The sequence below is a fragment of the Macrotis lagotis genome, chromosome 2 (assembly GCF_037893015.1).
Source record: "Macrotis lagotis isolate mMagLag1 chromosome 2, bilby.v1.9.chrom.fasta, whole genome shotgun sequence".
Lineage (NCBI taxonomy): Eukaryota > Metazoa > Chordata > Mammalia > Peramelemorphia > Peramelidae > Macrotis > Macrotis lagotis.
Window position 1 is genome coordinate 177,986,100 of NC_133659.1, and position 22,744 is coordinate 178,008,843.

A 22,744-nucleotide genomic window follows, 5' to 3' on the forward strand; every position below is an offset into this window, starting at 1 on the left:
GATTAGACATAATTTGGGAGTGAAGGCAGAGGGTTGGGGGAGGTTATCTGAACTAAGAGCTATAGTCTGGCTGAGCATCTTTCCACCTCATGGCTAAGTAAAATTTCAATTGATAACTGCTAATTATTCTCCAAGTGCTCTCATGTCAGTCCAAACTTAAACATGCCCTGCCAAATTGAACTGTGTCAGGTCTAAACTATAATATGGTAATTACTTAGAAAAAAATTGTAGAGAAAATGTAAGAAAATGTTAAGAATTCATTTTCTCATACTACAGAAATTATAATTTATGAACTTTGTATATAAACTAAAAATAGCATCAGGGAAGAATTGAACTTCTAATTACTTTGTAATTCTAACAGTCCTAATATAGTCTTCTAAGCACAGATTACACTCCATTAATACTACTAATTGATGAAAAGAAAATGAATATAGATTATTATTTTGTTACATTTTTACCTTATGACAGTCTCCTCCAGCAATTATTTCATGAATGTATACCAAGGGCCCTTCATTCCGGTTAATTCCTCCCACGATATTCAGGCCTAAGCCTATTTCCTTGGTAACCGTTATCATCTGAAATGCAGGGTCCCTAGGAAAAAAAAAAATTAACATTTTAGATCAGCCTAGAGACCAATAAAGGCCTACCATTAAGTTAACTGTTAATTTACATTCTTAGATTCAGTCAATCCTCAAACAATCAGTACACACTGATAGTTTCGATTACGTGGTCATATTTCAGAATCCATAGATTCCTATGGCTATATTTTAAATTTCTCTTTAAAATGTCAGAACTTTAGGATTTAATCAAATTTTAACAAGATATGATTTATACAGGTTTACTGAAGAACTAATTGTAAGAACTGGCTTTGAGTTAGAGAATTAAAAAGAAATATTTTAATGTAAGATGATTTTTTTAAAAAAGTTGATTAATTGCTAGTTAAAGAAAATAAATAAGATCTCCACTTAAAGTTGGCATAATGTAAAAATGCCAGTAACAAAAATATTTTAAAGATACAAAGTACTACTTTTAAGAGTACTTCACAAGAAACAGAGGGAAAATATTATTCAATTGAGAAAGTTGGTATTAGATGGTAGGTGCATGCCTGTAATCCCTACTATTGGCTAAGACTGGTGGATCACTTGAGCTCAGGAATTATGAGCTAGAGTAGACTAAACCAGATTGGGTGTCCATAATAATTCAGCCATCTATTTGATAAGGCCTAGTATTGAGTGACTGTCTAAAGTAAAGGCAAAATGGACCAGGTAAGAAACAAGGCAGGTCAAAGATCCCATGTTGATCAGTAATGGGATCAGGCTCATGAGTCACTATTTCATTTCTAGCCTAGTTGAGATAGGAAAACTCAGTCTGGGAAAAAAAAGGGGGGGGGCCGATAAGTGAGCCTTCAAGAACTTACCCTATTTTATAAAATTATGAAACTAGACATATGCTTACTTGCAAAATACTTCACAAGAGATTCAAAGCTATGAAAAAGAATTTGAATAAGGTCAGATGAAAGACTCAAGGCTACCTGCCCCCAAAGAAATAGAATTGAGTTAGATAAGGACATTTAATAAGAAATGTTTTAGTTGATATTAAAATGAAAAGCTCCTATCTACTGGACTTCCATAATTATTTTTAAAAAATCAGAAGATAATTAAAATTTTCTTTGAAAAATTAAATCTACTTTGAATCACAAAGCTCATTACATAACAATGAAAAAAGTTCTCTCTCTCTCTCTCTCTCTCTCTCTCTCTCTCTCTCTCTCTCTCTCTCTCTCTCTCCCTCCCTCCCTCCCTCCCTCTCTCTCTCTCTCTCTTTTTAACCTAATTTCTGATTCAGATCATGTCACTGATATAGTTTATGAGAGCTCTAATTTGTTAGAAGTACAGGTGTGGCTCTTATTTGAAAGATGAGGAAGTTAGGGTTTAGAAATTAACTGGTATCCTTAGAGTCACACAGTTCAAGACCAGTGATCAAATAGTTTCACTATTCTAACAAAAGAAAACAAATACACAAAATCTATGTCTTTCAAAACTACATATTAACATTTGCAAGAAAGGGAATAGCTTTTAAAAAATATGACTGTCTCTTTTTTGGGGGGGGGGAGGGGAGTATGAGGAAGATTCATTACTCTATGAATCACTGTACTTTTAGTGCAGTGCTAGATTTATCTGTTGCAAGATTCTGACAGAGAAAATGGCCCAAGAATCTGTTCTGACATCTGTTCTGTGGATGCCTTGGTATAGGTTATGGGCAACTGGAATGGGCAGCAAGGAATGAGGAGAAGAGGGAAGTGAAGAATGAAGGGTGTGAAGGTTTGTTTTTCAGACTCTGTGTTGTTATAGGAAGGATTTATAAAGTCAGAAGGGAACTTAGAGGTCATTAGTTTGAACCCCTTACTTTTGTAGAAGAAGAAATTTGAGGCCTTGGAGGCTTTGGTGATTTTCTTAAGGTCACAGAGATGATAAATAATAGAGATGGTATTCAAATCCAGGTTTCCTAACTCAAAATCCAGTGACCCTATACACATAGAGGAAACAACACTGGGGTGGGGGTGGAGGTTTCTTATTAAATGTGATTTCACCCCAGTGGTAGAATGAAGGACATACACAGAATGTCATTTATATACATTATTGCTTTAGAAAAGGATTTTTAAGATGGTTATTATTATTATTATTATTATTATTATTATTATTATTATTATATAATATAATAGGCTGCTATTAAGGCAACCCATTATTATGATAGATAATGATTTGTTGACAATGAAATAATAAATGGAAAGATGTTAACTGTAAAGTGTTATAAAATTTAAGTAGCTATTGCTATCATTAACTAATTGCTATTAATAACACTGATTACTACTCTTATTACAAATTATAATAGCTAATAACAGTAACTAATAAAATCTTAATTCATTCATCTTTAATCAATAAATCTTAATAGTTATCAATAGCAATAGTGCAGTGGTTTGCTATTTTACTGTTAACAAATTATAGATACCAATAAAGTAACTAACATAACACTTGGTTGTTATTAACTGTTAATAATTGTTTATAATAATAGTGGTGGAATGCTTTATTATTTTGCTACTAACAAATTACAGTATTTAATAATGGTAACTAATAACTGCTTATTAGTTAATTGCTAATAAGATCAACAGTATCAATAATAGTGGTAGAGTACTATTCTGTTCACATATTACCATATACTATCTCTCCACCAAATATGTTTATCTAAATGAAAACTGCAGTATTCTCTCAATTATAATTCATATTAAAATATAGAAAGGAGGGGCAGCTAGGTGGCATAGTGGATAAAGCACTGGCCTTGGAGTCAGGAGTACCTGGGTTCAAATCTGGTCTCAGACACTTAATAATTACCTAGCTGTGTGGCCTTGGGCAAGCCAGTTAACCCCATTTCCCTTGCAAAAACCTAAAAAAAAAATAATATTAGAGAGAGAGAGAGAGAGAGAGAGAAAGGAACAGGGAAAGGGTCTGGACCTGTGATTTCAAGGGTGCAACAAACTCCCTAGATGAGGAGATTACTTCTACTAATGCAGGTAGCACCTTTTCAGCAACTTATAGTGTAAGAGAAATGCCTAGAATCTGAAAGGTGACTTACTCAGGTTCATAGACCCAGTATGTCAAATGTATCCATGACTTGAAGAAAAGGATACATAATTTGGCAGTGATACATACTTAGAGGCATTTACTTGATTATGCCTAGAATGACTCCCAAGGAAAAAAAAATTAATTCAACTGTCATTATTTCAAGCTATATTAGTTTAAGAAAGACAACAGATTTTAATACAAAAATTACATTGCAACTTGACTGAATGCTGCTGCTTCAAAACTATTCCCGTTCATGCCTGTCATCATGATATCCTTTGGATTTAATGTCTATGAGGACCTTGATAATGCTCCTGAAGAAATTATCTCGACAGTTTTTCCTAAAAGAGAAAAATTGGAAAACAAATCATCAGCCACCAAAGTGATTCAAATCGATGCCCCAAATTAGACTTTGCCTTTGCATAAAGTCACTAGGTACATGTGGTACAAATACACATACACATATGTATATGCGTATATGCTTGTGGACGGATGGATGGTATGTATGCTTGATGTATTTTGGGCTCTGGCATTTCAGTAAAGTGCCTTTAACATTTGGGAAGTGTGAACAAAATCTCTTTCTGTACAAATCCCTAGGACGGAAGGATGCAAATCAACCTGAGCTAGCTATTCCAGTTTTCACTGGTATCACACGTACAATTCTTTAAAGTCAGTCTTAGGGAAAGAATTGGTCCTCATACAAGTCAACTGTCAGGATACCCACAGAATTTTTGCATATCTCTGTGCTGGAAAACAGATTAAAATACTCAGTCCTGATCCATTGGCTAGAGATGGTATAGACCAGAAGTGTCAAACAAGATGCTCCACTGGCTACAATATCTAAATGAAAATCTGCCACTGAAGTATAATTCGTTTTAAAATATAGAAAGAATCAGGGACAGGGTTTAGACCTGTGATTTTAATGGTGTAAGCAACTGATGAGGAAATTACCTCTACTAATACAGATCAGTACCTTCTCAGTCCAAAATACAGTCCAAAGTAGATTAAGATATGAGAAATGTTGAACAAAATAAATAATAACCCACAACCCTTCCAACAAAGATGTTAATTTGGTGTTCTTTGAGTCAATATGAGGCTACAGGATCTACCTCTATTTGCAGTTCTAATACAGATTATCAAAAAACTTCTTTCACACTCTGTACTGGTCATACATGTGTTTTCATCTGCTTTGCAATTTTTCCCAGGATAATGAAAAAAATCAAAATTATATCTGTTTATATATTTAGTATGTTTTCATTTTATTACAACACAATGATGTAAGGAATGGGTAATTATCCAGTTTGCTAAGCCATTCCCCAACTGAAGGACATTTACTTGATTTCTAATTCTTTGCCACCACAAACAGGGCTGCTATGAATATTTTTGTACAAGTAATGTTTTTACCCTTTTTCATCATCTCTTCAGGGTATAGACCCAGTAGTGGTATTGCTGGATCAAAGGGTATGCACATTTTTGCTACCTTTTGGGCGTAGTTCCAGACTGCTCTCCAGAAAGATTGGACAAGTTCGCAGCTCCACCAACAATGTATTAGTGTCCCAGATTTCCCACAACCCTTCCAACAATGATCATTGTCTTTTCTGGTCATATTGGCCAGTCTGAGAGGTGTGAGGTGGTACCTCAGAGAAGCTTTAATTTGCCTTTCTCTAATAAGTAATGATTTAGGGCAATTTTCCATGATTATGGATTGCTTTGATCTCCTCATCTGTAAATTGCCTTTGCATATCCTTTAACCATTTGTCAACTGGGGAATGGCTTTTTATTTTTTTAAAAAATTTGATTCAGTTCTCTGTATATTTTAGAAATGAGTCCTTTCTCAGAAACAATAGTTGTAAAGATTGTTTCCCAGTACTACATTTCTTTTGATCTTGGTTACAGTGGTTTTGTCTGTACAAAAGTTTTTTAATTTAATGTAATCAAAATCATCTAATTTGTTTTTAGTGATGTTCTCCATCTCTTCCTTGGTCATAAACTGCTTCCCTTTCCATAGATCTGACAGGTAAACTATTCCTTGATCTTCTAGTTTGCTTATAATATTGCTTTTTATGTCTAAATCCTTCATCCATTTTGATCTTATCTTGGCATAAGGTATGAGGTGCTGGCCTAATCTAAATTTCTTCCATACTAACTTCCAATTTTCCCAGTAGTTTTTATCCAAGAGAGTTTTTATCCCAATAGCTAGACTCTTTGGGTTTATCAAACAGCAGATTACTATAATCGTTTCCTGCTATTACACCTAGTCTATTCCAATGATCCACCATTCTATTTCTTAGCCAATACCAGACAGTTTTGATGACTGATGCTTTATAATACAATTTTAGATCTGGTAGGACTAAGCCATGGTGTTATCTAATTTTAACAGAGAGTATGATGCTTTCTTTTACAGAAGGATTCCTTTAGTTGTCTCCCTAAAGGATCCGTATCATTTGCTAGTTAACTGACACCAAGTGTCCCACAAGTGAGGACTGCCTTCTACAAAAATAAAATGAAAATAGCTATTTCAAATCCACAGGCATATTCCTATGCTTCAACTTATACTTCCCATCCTTTGACTTCTCATTTTATTTTAACATTTCTAAAATTCTCTATTATTTGCAGAAATGGTACAAAGATGGTGACCTTGAAAGTCAACTACATCTTCAGTATACATTAGGATCTGTTAAGGTGCCAGATATGCTTGGTAACTTTCCTATTAAGAGAACATGGTCTCAGGGGCAGCTAGGTGTTGCAGTGGATAGAGCACCAGCCCTGGATTCAGGAGGACCTGAGTTCAAATCTGCTCTCAGACACTTAATAATGTCCTAGTTGTATGACCTTGGGCAAGTCACTTAACCCTGTTGCCTTAAGTAAGAAATTAAAACAAAACCAAAAAAAAAAAACCTAACAAAGAGAGCATGGTCTCTTTAAAACTTAAACGCTCATTTTTCATATAGGGAATTAGGTAATGATGTTTAAGGACAAGAACAACTTTATAAAAGGACAAGTTTAAAAAAATCCAAGGTCAGTTAAAAACTGTCATCTTCAAACCCCAATTTTCAACTTATGGAATTGGGAGGTAATCCACTTCAGCTCAGCAGAACCCCTAATACTTAGCAAGTCAACACTCAGTAAATCTGTGTGTGTCTCTATCTAGATATATAGGTTGTATCTTTGGACACCTGCTGAGGCACAAGCTGTTGTTTTTTCAGTAAGTCCTTTTTCTCTTTTCTTTTTTCTAAAGTAAAAAAAGCAATCATTAATCTTATGAACTAAGATAAGGGAAGGGTGGTTTTGTCCTAGGCTTTCTCTGTGGATAGTTTAAGTTTTTTTCTTCTCTGGAGTAGCAGTTCAGAGATTATGTTTCTTCATATTTCAAAGGTATCTGAAAACCTTTTTTCCCCACAAGGGTTTGAAGGGAAATTGGCTGATGAAAGAAGATGAGGAAAGAAGTAAAGGGATCCATCAAGAGGCTAGAGATGGACATCTCCTCTTTAGATATAAGTGGGGTTGGGCTTGGACTATTTGAAAAAAGCACCATTTCAGCTTACTATAATGCCACTTCCTCCTTTGTGTCCCAACTAAATCTGCCCAAAGTGCAGAAACCAAATGAGCTTTATTAGATAATAGCAATGCCTTTCATTTGTAGTATTCAAAACATCTCAACATAAGTCTGCCCTTGATGCTATTCAAAGATCCAAGTACTAAATAAACTCTAAGTGATAAGTAGAATGACTATAACAACATTATGGAAAATCTAATTAACACTGAAAATTTCTGCAACAAAAAGATTCCTTTGAATCTAGGCCATAGAAAGATCTTTTAAAAACTCATCTCATTTTATGGAAAACACCGAGACTCACAGAAATAAAGGGAATCGTTAAGATAATATGACTACTCAGGGGCAGAGTAGGGGGAAAAAAATGTAGTTCTTCAGATCCCTCATCACAAGGACTTTGCATTAAACAGACAAGTCTGTATATAGAAAGCAAAGAAGGTGAGTACTCCATCCTTGCCAGCCTGAGACCTCTGAAGAGTTGACTGTACTTTGCACAATGTTGGGATTTCCATCAGTGAAATTTGGGGCCATGAGATTCTAGAAAGGGCTGTGATACATACCTAGCAACCTTTCTAAACTAAGCAATAACACCTGGGGTTTGGCACAGCATCTGCTGTGCTGACTTGGGCACAGAACTGTGGGCAAGAGGGATAAGGATGTTTTATTCAGGAAAGGGGAAATGATAATTAAGATGAAGTCCTAGTTCCCTTTATATTTTCATAGCATGGAATAGGAAGTATTTATGAACTGCTTACTATGTACCAACCACTTACCTAAATGATAAAAATACAAATAGAAAAGGAAGACAGTCTGTTCCTAAGGAGGAACATAATTGTCACAAGTGGGGAAGAAAACACATAAAGAAAAATTCTATAGCAGGGCTGACTGTGAAACTTAGGAGTCATTGGCTTCATAGGATCTATGCTGGCATAATTCTGACTGTAATGAAATCTTACTATACAGTAAGAAATGATGAACATGACAAATACAGAAAATCCAGAAAAATGTTTATGAACAGGAGCAAAGTGAATTAAATAGAGCCAGGAAAACAATAAATATAATGACCACCAGATTGTGATGGTGTTTTCCCTTCATTCTCAGAAGACCATGACATGAGGGAGGTGATGTCAACACAATCACAAGAATTAGATTTAAGTGAGGGGGTACACTGCTAAATCATTAGCCTCACTTTCTCCTCCAGAGTCACCTGGGTCTAGTGGCCAGATATCAATCATGATGACCAGAGATGACCCTGGATGCAAGGCAATCAGGGTTAAGTGACTTGCCCAAGGTCACAAACCTAGTGTTAAGTGTCTGGAGTTAGTATAAATTCACTGGCCTAATAGATATAACAAAATGTCTAATTAGATAATGTCATTTTCATAGAATTCATTTGCAAACATTTTAGGATGCAGAACAAACTGGGACATTATATCTATTAGGAAGAACAAAGCTCCTTGAAAAAATAAGTGCTGTTCTTCACAGTCTCAAACCAAAACAAAATTCTAATACTGGAAATACCAGATTTTGCTTCATTAAATATTTTTGGCATTCCTGAAAAAAAATATCTAATAAGAAATGTAAAGCAGAAAGGGGGAAAAAAGGAAAAACACATAAAATGAAAATTTTAATGACATGATTTGCAAATAAGAATGCTTGACTACATATAAAAAAGTTAACTAGCAGAATGCTATAGTTCACAATAGTTTCAATCCTTCATTTTCTTTATCCTCTGAGAACAGAAAATCTTATCTGCATAATGAAGTGGCAGTCAAGAATCTCAAAATAATAACCATCATGTGTAATGAAGGCAAAATGTTCATTTTAAGTTAAAACAATATGCACATTTAAAGAAAATTTTATAAATCAAAAGCTTTTAAAGGTCAGCTAATGTAGAAGAACATGGACTGGTTTCCCATGGCCACATACATAGATTTGGTGAATAATAGCAAACCTCTAAAAATAGATTATGAGAGACAGAGAGAGAAAGATGGGGAAAGGAAGAATGAGTAGAGAGGAGGAGGAGAAAAAGAGAATCCAGATGAAATTACAAAATAAATAAATCAATATCTGGGTCTTTCCAAAGACTGAGATGTGTAGACAACAACTACCATAACCACAAAGATCTGCTATTTACTTTCATACAGATTTTAATAATAGACCAGCACCTCTATCTTTAAACCTTCTTTTTGGGTCACACAGTGAATCGTACTTTCCTTATAATATTATAATATTCCTTTATCCTGAGAAACTTCATTGTAAAAATTATATTACATTATTTGACTAGCTTATATATTTCTATATTTAAAATATCTTAGCCTATATAGTTATTTTATATGAACCAGCATGTAGTGGCTAGAGTTAGGTTCTATTCCTACTAGTTGTGTGCCATAGGTAAGGCACTCTATCACAATGGTCCTTAGTTTTCTTATCAGTAAAAATGGGAGGAATGGCCAGAGAAAAACTAAAATTCTATATCTATGATTTATCAAGGAAACATTTGCTTATCACAAATATACCTATACAGTTCTACTGAATTCTTATTTTCCTCACACTGTATGGTTACACAATTAGGAGAAGAGATAACTTTAATTTTAAATTGAAGATTAAACTAGATATAGTTTGATTTTGGATGCAAACGTTCACAAACTAGTGGTAACTACTAAAAATAGATAAGCTCCACTGGCAGCTTCTATAATGAGATTCCTAAATAAAAGATACAATAAAACGTGTGGCTGTCTCATGAGATTCCTATCCAGAATCACACTCATTTCAAATAAGTCACTGATTGGCACTGCTCTTAAGATTCTTGCAAAATGCCTGTTTCATCATAATATCCAGTTTTCTGAGTTTTCAAAGTCTGTGCAAGCAGAATAAAAAGCAAGTCCTACAGAGATGGAAAGATTATTTATTAGGGCCCAGTGATGGACCAAATGTCAACTGAGTACCACCTACCTGAGTTGGATAGACTTATCACATTCTCAGGTCAGAGAAATTCTTTAGACTATCCACTATTACACAGCATGGGTTAGCAAAGTACATTAGTGAAGGGAATAGTCAAATTGAAGAAATTACAGATATTATTGAAAAAAATAAGAATATCATCAGAGTATATGGACTCCCTCAGTCTACCTATGAATATTATTTGTTCAAGTTAAGAAAAGAAGACATATTGATTTCTCCACTGGACAAGTGGTCAAAGGATATAAGAGCACATTTTTTTCAAGGAAAAATGGAAAACCATCAACAACCACATGACCCTTCTAAATCATTAAAAAAGAAGTGAAATAGAAATGAAAACTCCAAGGTTTCACAACTCACTTTTCCTCTCAGAGTGTCAAAGATGATAAAAGAAAAGACAGACCCAATAAATACTGGTTGGCAGAGTTATGAATTAGTTGAATCATGAACATAATCTTTAATTATGAAAAAAATCACTAACTTGTTATACATATTGATATTCTAATATCCTGTTGGGGTATATGTTTGAAGAAGATTAAAGACCAAAAGAAAACTCCCTCTCCTCCCACTTATATTCATAATAGGAATCTTTATGGTAGAAAGAGACTGGAAACAAAATGGTTGTCCATTAATTAGGAGAATGGCCGAACAGATCATAGTGTATTCAGATACTGGAATATTATTATGCTATTAAAAATAACATATAAGAACTTGAGAAAAGTCATCTATATTAACTGATAAAAAGTAAAGCAAAGGAGATCCAAACACCAAAAGGCATTAAGCTCTATTTAATGATGATAACCAGTACTGGGACCTAGAAATATCTCTGCAAAAGTAGGAAACCACCAATAATCAATCATAGGAAAGATTGTTCTAAATCATGAATCATAAGTGAGATGCAAATGAAAATAACTCTGAAATTCCATCTTACTGCAACTCAAAGTGTAATATTCCACTATTTGACCATTCTCAGAGGCAGTATAGTACAACGGAAAGTACAATGATTCCAGAATCACAGGATCAAGTTCCTTCCCTTGCTGCTTATAACCTGCGACTCTGGGCAACTACTGGATCTCAGTTACCTTATGTGTAAAATGAAAGGGTTGGATGAGAGAGGACCTTTGAGGTTTCTTTATCACTAGATCTATGATCCTATGATCCAATCCTGGATCATCATTCATGCCCAACCCTGTGAGTATACCCCAAGACTATTCTGGGCCTTCTCTTCTCAGTGATCTTATCAGTCTCAAAGAGTTCATGCTACACAGATGATGACTCTCACATCCTTATATCCAGGCTAATCTCTCTACTGTGCAGCTGGTATTCTAGAAGATGCTAGCATACAAAACCAAAAGTGACACATGTTCTTCTCCTCAAACAGCTAACATTCTCTTGAAACAACATGTACACATATCAACACATACACGAAATAAAAAACAATCTGATTTTCTTTATGTAGAAGGAAATGAAGTTAAGGGGAGATATTAATCCTACAAAGACCAGGAAAGGTTCATGAAGGAGGAGGCCAATGAGTTTAGCTTTGAAGGAAATGAGAGACTCTGAGAGGTGAGAATGCTATCAGAGTACATCCCACGCATGGGAAACAGATGAGAGATGAATTATTCTAAGTGTGGTACAGCGAGAAAGCCAGTTTGATGGAGGTGTTGAGCTTGTTTGTCTTCCTGAAGTTACTTCGACACTGATTTTTTCCATTTTTTTTTTTTATCATTTTTGGTAATGAGATAAAATTTATCTTTTCTGGTAATGAGATAAAATATTGGAATTGTTTTAATTTCTATTTGTTTTATTATTTGGAGTAATTTTTCATATTATTGTTAATAGTTACAATCCTTTTGGAATGCTCTCTTCACTTCCTCTAACCTCTTGTCTATTGAGGAATAGCTCTTGGCATTATTTGTGGGTTAATTTTCTGTATCTTGGCTATCAGACCATTATGAGATACCTGATGAAAGATTTTCTTTCAAATCAACAGTCCCCCTTTTATCCAGGTGGTCATTTTGTTTGTGCAAAAGTTTGTCAATTTTATCCAATCTAAACTGTCTTTTCTATCTTTCATGTAATCTTAATTCTCTGATTAGTTAAAAATCCCCCCCCAGTTATAGTTGTTAAAGTTATTGTCTTCCTCTCTCTCTCTCTCTCTCTCTCTCTCTCTCTCTCTCTCTCTCTTTCTCCATATGTGTGTGTGTGTGTGTGTGTAATATTTGCTAAAAATGGTGATGATTTGGGGAGAATTATTGTTATTTAAATGAAGTTATTGCAGCAATTTGCTTCTTTACTGATTCCTTGATGTTTTTTTAGATGCAGTTCACTGGCATAGAGGATAGAATTGCAGGGCCAGAATCAGAAAGAACTGAGCTCACATATGACCTAAGACATTTACTAGCTGTGTGACTCTGAGCAAATCACTTTGTCTGCCTCTCTTTCTTCAGCTATAAAATGGTGATAATAAAAAGACCTAGATACTCCTACCTTCCTTCCTTCCTTTCTTCTTTCCAAACCTTCAGGTTATCTGTGAATAGAAATAATTTGTTTCATAGTTGCCATTGTTTGCTTTTAATGTTTTCCTCTGTAATCATTAACATTCTAAAACTATGAAATAATGATAAGAATATGGGATATTACCCCTGGATTTATTACAATGCTTTCATTTTGTAGATGACTAAATTGAAACCAAGAGACAAGAGTCCTGCCCAATGTCATACCACTATTTAGTAGCATGGCTGGCTCTTTGTTGGATTAGAAACTCTTTTCTTTAATTCAAAGTCTTTGGTGATAACAGATGCACAGTATCACTTCTGTTGCTATTAAGAACCATTTGGATGTGATTGAATGTAATGAAAAATTATTGTTCCATTATAAATGACAAAGTGGACTGCTTCTGAAAAAACAAGTAAAGTCTGAAGAACTGCAAGCAGAATCAAGAGGGCATTTTATACAATTAGAACAACAATTAGAAAAATAATTTTTAAAGATTTTAGAACTCTGATCAATACAATGACAAACATGATTTCAGAGGACCAAATATGGAGCACGATACCTACTTCTTGATAGGGAGTGATGGATGGACTAAAAAAGCAGAATATTCTGAACAGGGCAAATGAGGAGATGTGCTTTACCTAACTGTGCATATATGCTACAATACTTTTTATTTGTATTTGAATTTAATGGAGTGAGTGGGGAACTGAGGAGAGAGAAATTACATGCTTCTCATTTTTTTCAAGAATAAAAAAAGAACTACTTGGATAGTTAGCATATCATCAAAAAGTTCTTATCTTAACACCTGAATATGATAATATTTACACAATTTATCCAATTGAGTCATACTGTTATCTTGAGTTTATAAAATATTTATGAATTTTTACAAAAATATTGGATAATTATAGCAACATTTCATGTTTCTAGCAGCCTCAATTATCTGAACATGAAAGTCAGCCTGAAATTAAAAAAAAAGTCTTTGAGAAGCCAAGAACATTTATAAGGTACATGGGGAGAGGCATTTTACTGCACAACAAAAATTATATATAAAGCACCATTATAAAGCAATGAAACTAATTTTATGTGGCTCATAAGCAGATCTACAAGGTAGTTCTAAATAGAAATTTCACCACTGAAATCACAGAATTAGAAATTAGAAGGAACAAAAAGAAATAGTTTTAAGTGACTTATTTTACAGGTCAGCTGACTGGGGTCAAGTTATTCAGCTAGTAAGTGATTGCACCAGAATTTGAATTCAGGTCTAACTCCAATTCCAATGGTTTTTTCCTACTGTCACATTTGTACAGCTAGGTAGTTTCCTTGGGAAAAAAAATCAAGTTTCTCATAACTGGATGTAAGTTTTCATTCTGTCATTAAAAACTCAAGACCTAATCCTTTTTAGATTAAGATTAAATCAAAGGATCCAGGTTTGGAAAAGTTAACAGCTAAATAATTGCCAACTGTTGGTTTCCTAGATGTAGTGCTAAGCATGTTTGGTAATAACTCCTGAGATATTAAATGTGCCTATCCAAACACAGGAAGTCAGAGAATAAAATCAAGTTCTCTGAGTTTCAGCTCAGCTCAGAGGTACCACTTAGCTCTGGAGTTGACAAAAGAAGACTCAGGTTCAAACTCCAGCTCTGATACCAAACAGGCTGTGTAACATGAGGAAGTCATTTCATTTCTCTTCTTTGTCCTCCTCAATAACATGAGAATTACTTAAATAGATCTATGATCTCATTTATTTGGAAGAACCCTCCAAAGATGCAGATCACAATTCATCCAATGCCTGCCTCTCCTCTGTAACTAGACCATGGTGTAGTTAGACCTTCACATAAGGTCCCCATAGAGGGTCCATCTTTCTTCTTTCAACTGCTCAATTCCTTCTTCTCTTTCAAGGTTTAACTTTGTTGCCAGTTCCTCCATGAAGCTATATTTCCCTTATATTTATTTCACTGAAAGTGAGACAAATTTCCTAGACAACTTTCTTGAGAACTTTGTTCCTATTGCCTGCTACTTGTATCATACTTATTTGGGTACAAGTCAAATCTCTACTTTTGAACTGTAAATTCCTTAAGGAAAGGCACTGCTTTGTTGTTCATCTTTTGTTGTTCATCAGTGCCTTATATATAATATAAGCTTGTTAAAAGTTTGTTGAATTTAATTATAAAGATGAGCACAACATCCAGTTCTATAAAAATGATCAAGTATGCCATCTAGTGGATTGTCTGGTTGCAATAATCTAGTAAAATAAAAGAAAAGATCATATAAACCTATGTAGTGATACATTTCAGAAAAATGTCATGAAAAAAAATTTTTTTGGCTGTATAATCCATAAGCTTTAGCTAGCATCTGGAGCTGATTTGTCCAGAATATTAATATATTTTTTGCTTATCCAATGTCTTTCCTAGTGACCAGGAATATTTATTGATTTCAGTTCTCTGTTCCATAAATTCAATCAAACTCCTCTTTGGCATTTAAAGCATTTCATAATCTGGCTCCAAACTACCTTTCCCTTTCACATATTTTTCATGCTGTAATCTGTCCTTCACTCAGCTACCCAAATATTCTTTGTTCTCTGTGCTTGAAAACCTTCAAGAACTCTATATTCTCCATAGGATAAAACACAAATCACTCACTTTAACATTTAGGTTTCTCCATGATCTAGTTCCAATCTATCTTTTGGGCTTATTTAAATAACCACCTTATCTTTACAGCACTCAAGATCTACCCATGCTGACCAAACTTTGTTGTTCCTCAGACCCAGTATTTCCATCTCCTGCTACCATGTCTTTGCACCCTATTCCTGGAATGTCCTCTCTCCTCTCATCCATTTATTAGATTCTCTGATTTCCTTCAAAGCTCACTCAAATGCTGTCTCCTACATGAAACCTCTCTTGAGTGTCCCAGTTGCTAGTGCTCTTCTCCACCAAGTTATCTGACATTAATTTTGCATATGCTTTGCATATATTTAAGCATGTACATGTACAATAAAACTCTTAAATAGTTATGACTAATTTTTTTTTGTATAATCAGCAACTAACATAGTTTTGAGAATATAGCAGGTAATTTAAAAGCTTGTGGATTGATCCTGTTCCCTAGAGGGAGCTGAACTGTAGGAAATCTTGTGGAACCCATGAAGCTTTCTAAAAGTATAGGCCTTTTTATTCCTTAGACTTATGTGCCCTGCCCTTAGGGCTTGCCACCTACCATTGACTAGGTTGTACTTGCCAAGTCAAAGCCATAATATTAACAAAAAATGCTGCTAGGGGAATTTATAAAATGGATTCATCACTTCTACCTGGGGATATATGAGCAAAAGAAGTACTACAAAATAAAACTACTACAAAGTATAAAAGTAATATTTTTTTTCAGTCAGAAATGCAAGAGTGGGTAGATTTCAGAAAAGGCTGGAAAGAGTTTCAAGAACAGATACTGGGGACGGCTAGTGGATAAAGCACCGGCCTGGAGTCAGGAGTACCTGGGTTCAAATACAGTCTCAGACACTTAATAATTACCTAGCTGTGTGGCCTTGGGCAAGCCACTTAACCCCATTTGCCTTGCAAAAACCTTAAAAAAAAAGATACTGAATGAAGTGAGTTGAACCAGGAGAATATTGTATATATTAACAGCAACATTGTCAGATGATTAACTACAATGGACTCAGTTCCTCTTAATAATTCAGTGATCAAGGACAACTCTACAAGACTCATGTTGGAGAATGCCATCTACATCTAGAGAAAAAACTATGGAGTCCAAATACAGAGCAAAGATACTATAAAAGGTTCACTTCTTAAAATTTCTTTTATGTTTTCTCTTTTTTTCTCATTTATCCCCTTTAGTTCTGATTCTTCTTTCATAACATGACTAATATGAAAATGTTAAACACATTGTACATGTACAAGTTATATTACATAGCTCACTGCCATGAGGAGGGAAAGGGAGGGTGATAAAAATGTATAATTCAAAAGTTTACATAAAGATGAATGTTAAAGATAATCTTTTATGTAATTGGAAAAAACAAAACAAAAAACATTAAAACCAATGTGAGAAAAAAAATGTTGAAAAATGGCCAAATGATGGGTTATGACTTTGATCTGGAGTCAGAGATCTTTATTTGAATCCAGATTCTGCTATTTATCACATATGTGACCTTGGGCAATCAGTTAATCAACAAACATTTTAAAACCAGCTACCATGTGCAAGTTCTAGGAACAGAGGATACACAGAAAGACAGAAAACAATCCCTGGTTACAAAAAGTTATTTACAGGCTAAAATGGAAATCATTAGCAGAAGGAAGGCACTAGAATTGAGGGGTATCTGGAAACAGAAGTCATTTGATCTCTCTAAGCCTGTTTCCTTATCTAAAATAAGAACCTTCTGAGCTCTAATCTATGATCCTATAGGAAATATAATTATCTATCTATCTATCTATCTATCTATCTATCTATCTAAAATGGAAAAGTATAAATTCTATTCCACGTCATTGATTTGACTTTATACTGTGGAGTAGTGCTAACTCTGGATTCCCAGAGGCTATGAAAGTGAAATGTAAGCTGCCTGAGATGAAAACATTATTGCATAGGTCTGTGGATAGACTGGATATCAGTTATCCAAGATATAATCTTGCTAAGGTCAGAGAGGCTCAACACCTTTTAGTGCAGAACGATGGGTTTTGGGTAGAGAGCAACTCTAATAGCCATCTAATAAACTATGTCATGGAGGGGTGTAACCATGAGTATTTGAAGATATATAAAGCACTAATGTAAGTACATGCATTCAGGCTGAAGTGCAACAGTACTTTTCAGACTTCTCACTTTTGAGGAGAGAATGTACACTGAAAATTTAAGAGTAGTACATGCTTTTCAGACTATTTCTTACTTCTGTGGAGTGAATAAACATTAAAAAGATAAAACTTGGAATATTGCAGTGATATAAGAAATGATAAACATGAGGAATTCAAAGGAACATGGGAACTTTGATGGAAATGAGGCAGAATACTTCAGACCCAGAAAAACTATACAAATAATTATGACAGACTAAAGAAAAGGACATTCAAAGTCAAGTGCTATTTAATTAAATGACCATTCTTGACTGTGGAAGAATAAGAATATACTTTTTTTTCCAAAACTGGAATGGTAGAGAGATTATGGGTACAAGATCGTTACATACACTGTAAGAAATGGTTATTGTCTGTGTAGGTTGTGTTTTCCTCAACTTTTTTCTTTGTTATAAAGTAAGGTTTGCATGGAGTGTAATAAAAATTTTAATATGACTGATAAAAAGTCACCAGTAAAACTTTCACTTTAAAAAAATTATATGAACTCAGATTTGCATGAGAAAACATGTAAAAAAAGTTAAAAATAAAGAAAAAAAAAGAAAATATGTAAAGTGAAGGATAGTGAGGTAAGCAGAACTCCTCCTAAGGGAAAACTTCAGATAATTTTAGCTGTTATTTGACCAAATAAATATAAGATCAAAAGAGCCAGAGAAAGAGGAATAAAAGGAGAAAGTGAAAGATCAAGGATGTGAATGAAGACCTTTTCAAGGCACTTTGTCCAAAACAACAACAAATCTAAAATCCAAAGACTTGATTTCCCAAATACTACAACCTTGTTTGCTATAAATTTTCTGGGTTGCTCAGATTTTCTTAGCATTGAGTACTTAAAACCAGTTCCAACTCATAATTTGAATGGAAGGAAGTGATCATTAACACTCCTATCAGCCCACACTTTTTATCTCTAGTTGATAAAGAATAAACAAAAATTGGCAGGTAAAACAAAAACAAAATCCCTGCTCATGAAAGAAAACTGGTTACCCACATTATTCTAATTTCCCCCAATGATTATTCACTGAAAGCAGGTTCATCCACTTTGAAAATCTTCTTTCTCATATAATTTACAAGATATCTCTCATAATGTGAATAATGGTGCAAACAACATAATGAATGCTTTCCTCCCCAGAAGGGTAATTGCATAGGCAGACAGTAACATCTGTGGCCCTCTTTGAATGGGGAAACTAATTCTGTGCATTTAAAAATCATCAATGTCTGAAGCACTGCTGATTCTACAGTTCTACCAACTGTTAACTACCAGAGGCAGGTAATTACATCAAGGGGGACAGTCCCCCATCTTTCTGTAAGTAAGCTAGACAAACTGTAGTATTATTACATATAATGAGATACATGGTCTTAGTAGGATCATGAAGATCATACCCTTTGTTGGGAAACATTTATCATCAACTTTATTTTCTTTTTTAGGTTTTTTTTTTCCTTTGCAAGGCAAATGGTCTTGCCTAAGGCCACACAGCTAGGTAATTATTAAGTGTCTGAGGCCGAATTTGAATTCAGGCACTCCTGACTCCAGGGCCGTTGGTCTATCCACTGCACCACCTAGTTGTCCCTATCATCAACTTTCAAAGAAAGTTTCTTCTATATAGTGTCAGAGTGATGGTTTCCTTTGAAACTTGGGTACACCAGAAATTCAATGTATAAACTTAAAGAAATGATCCTATTTTCATTTTAATGTCATTATTTCTTTTGCTTTGTTTCTCTTAGATCTGATTATGAACAATCCTAAATTTTATGGTGGTTTAATACCTACAAATATTTTTGAATCATCATCCCATTTTAGTTCCTCAGACTTCAGTAGTCAAAGGATCAGAGATCTAGAGCTGAAAGGACCCTAGGGATTATTTAGTTCAATTGCCTTGGTTTGCAGATGAGCAACTGAAGTTGAAAGAATCTAACTTACTTTCCCATGCTTGCACAGAGATTAAGTAGCAAGGAAGGAATTCCAGTCCATGTCCTTGGATTTCCAATCCAAGCATTCTTTCTAAAGAACCCCCTTTGTCCCTTGACACTGGTGGGACAGAAAACCACATTCAAATACAGGCAGCTCAAATCCTCCTAATACTGATTTTATATGTATATGATTATATATATATTTATGTATGTATTTATACATATGCATGTGCATGCACACACACACACACACACACACACACACACACACACACACACACACACACACACACACACACACCCTAAATCTTGGGACAGTATGAAAAGAAAGCAGACCAAACTGCTCATATACTAGTATCTAGGGCAAGTGGCTGGTATATCATTTGGACTTAAATGCTTTTAGACTCCCTACTTTATTGCAGTTTAAGAGAGAAATATCAGTAAGAAAGTACAGTTATATCTGCCTAATACTGTTAACTGGTTTTGCAAAGACACAACATTAAGCAAAATGATGTTTAGATATCAGGTAGTAAGTTAGATAGGAATAAAGACAAACAATATTGTTTCACAGTTCTGAACTGGTTTTGGGTTATAATGTGTTAAAAGTTGCAAAATGAGATTACTAGGATGACTAGTATATTGGGCATTTACAGATGGTTCTGGTGGTTTGTTCTCTTATCTCTATAGGGCATCCATTTAATGTGTTCTTATTGGAAAAATTAAATCAAATAAAAAGTGGGTCTTTTAAAAATTTTGTCAAAAATAACAACAGAACATTTCCCAGCAACCTTAATTTCAGTACTTCCACAGGGCTTGGATTAAGATGAATGAGTCTAAAATTTGAAGATAGTTTTTTGATTTTGTAAAGGGTGAAAACATTAAAAAGCAGACCAAGGACCACAAGAGTTGTCTGTGAATGTTAACAGTATATAGAAATGAATCTCATTAGAATATGGAAATAAAGATATATATATATATATATATATATATATATATATATATATATATATATATATATATGAGAATCAATTATTTTCCCCAATTTGGCTAGTGATATAATTGAATATTTAATACTCTTTGTACCTCATCCCAGATTTTCAAAATATTTTTACAGAAACTGGATTCAGCTAGTTTAAAATTAGTAGGGAAATAGAAACAATTGTTAATAAAAAAAAGGGGGGTCTGGATCATTTGGACTTTTAAGATTATTCAGAATTCAAAACAGACCTCTGTGGGCTATCAGGGTTCCACAAAATAAAGTAGATGTGCCTACTTTCTCCTCTGCAGCAACCCTCCAGGGGTGATGAGCAAGGAACAACAGCATCTGATGGATAAATGCTGCTCCTGTCCACTAGAGAGCCCCAAGCAGAGAGGAAGCATAGTTCACGGGCACTTTAGAGACAACAGAGGAGTCCAGATCCTCTGTTGTTGGAAATGGGGGGTCAGGGAAGATTGGGGGGGCCTTTAGAACCATCACTTCTCTGGATTCAGCCATTGAGAGATAGGGTATTTTGGGGTCCTGGATCCTCTAGAGGCAAGGCTAAGGCTGTTTCAAGGACAGAGAGTTTCCCTAGAATAGTGTAAGGCCCCTCTAGACTTTCCCTTACCTCCAAATGAATTTGTCCCAAGTGTTTGAATTCCTAGTTATAAGTCTGGTTGGAAAAGACCTTAGAAATCCTGTAGTCCAAATGTCTTATTTGATCGATAAAAACACTAATAAGGTTCAGGCATTCAATCTATGAGCAAGCATTTACCAAGGACACATAGGTTGTAAATAACAGAATTGAGATAAAAAAATGCAGATCTTCCTACTCCAAATCGAGTGATTCTTTTCATTTGTGTGATTCTGGCTCTACTTTTCTAAAATGCTTAGTTGCCATTTTTAATCATTAAAATATCAAATTAATAAAGTTATACAAATCACTTAATCTTTCTAAGTTCTTTCCTCAAATGTCAAATGACGGATTAGACTATATGGATGCCCTCTTCAATTTCTATTCTAAACCTATGATCTGAAGCTGGAATGATTTTAAGGTAGAGAAAATGTGGTCTGATAGATTTTTGAGCATGGAAGATAAAAAGTCTTAGACTCAGATCCCACCTATGACATTTAGCTGTGAGACTTAGGTAAATTACTTAATCTCCATGAGTCTCAAAAAACTCCCCAAGATTTTTCTGCTGCAACAGATTTTGATAGAGACAATTCTTAGACTGGGAATGCTCCACACTGAGGAAACCATGGATTCCTCTTTTCTTGTAAATATGAAATTAATGGCAAAGAATGCTATAAAGGATTATTTTTTCTTCCCCAATCTATCAGCAAACATTTACCAAGTGCTTACTCTGTCTCTGGTACTAAGCTAAGTGCTAGGGATGCAAAGAAAAAAACAAAACAAAACAAAAAACAGTCCTTGACTTTAACAGTGAGCTAACAAGCATTTATTATGAGACAAGCACTGTGCTAAGCATAGGGAGACACAAATAAAGACAAAACCTTAATTCCTGCCCTCAAGGAGTTTTCATTCTAATGAGGAAAAGTGACATGAAAATAATTTGGGACATACACAGTATTTACAGGGTGAATGAAAGGGAATCTCTGCTTGGAAGGCACAGAGGACAGAGATGAGAAATGACAATTATTTTTAATTTTCCCTTCTATTCAATAATTTGTTAAGGCTGCTTTTGTGCCAGGTGCTAAGCACAGTCATTCATTCAGACGATAAGCATTTTTTTTTAGGTTTTTGCAAGGCAAACGGGGTTAAGTGGCTTGCCCAAGGCCACACAGCTAGGTAATTATTAAGTGTCTGAGACCAGATTTGAACCCAGGTACTCCTGACTTCAGGGCCGGTGCTCTATCCACTACGCCACCTAGCCGCCCCTTCAATAAGCATTTTTAAGCACCTACCATATACCAGGTTAAGTGCTGGGACACAAAGATCAAAAGTGAAAACGTGTTCACCTTGAAGCACACCACCAGTACATATCGGCAATGGTTCTGCAACTTATATTTTGTCTTATTTTTTCATCTGAAAAAGTGTGTGTTTGTGTGTTTATACATACACACATACACCGATACTACATGTAGTTCACTCATTCATTGTGAAAAAAGCATTTTGAAAACTGTCAAATTATATGTAATCTATATCTTATTTGGCACCCATGTAACATATGAAGATACAACTTAAATCAGCTACAAAAAAGTAGCTGACCCAACTGGGTACAAATTCTACCTCTTTAGAAGGCCTTTAAGAAAGGGCACTAAATGGGGCGGCTAAGTGGCGCAGTGGATAGAGCACCGGCCCTGGAGTCAGGAGTACCTGAGTTCAAATCCGGCCTCAGACACTTAATTACCTAGCTGTGTGGTCTTGGGCAAGCCA

At 34.8% G+C, this 22,744-nt stretch overlaps 1 protein-coding gene across 3 annotated transcripts in view; it reads right to left on the bottom strand.

Moving 5' to 3' along the window:
- Positions 1–22,744, bottom strand: part of STXBP4 (syntaxin binding protein 4) — a 223,244-nt gene that overhangs the window by 185,871 nt on the left and 14,629 nt on the right. For 2 of the 3 annotated variants that reach the window (XM_074223680.1, XM_074223679.1), the window contains exons 2-3: positions 3,826–3,955; positions 459–591 (exon numbers count right to left, since the gene is read on the bottom strand). In XM_074223680.1, the coding sequence (XP_074079781.1) occupies positions 459–591; positions 3,826–3,884 (192 nt within the window). In that variant the 5' untranslated portion in view covers positions 3,885–3,955. Of the gene's footprint in view, positions 1–458; positions 592–3,825; positions 3,956–12,618; positions 12,659–22,744 lie in introns of all 3 variants that reach the window. The other variant, XM_074223681.1, reaches the window with a different exon arrangement.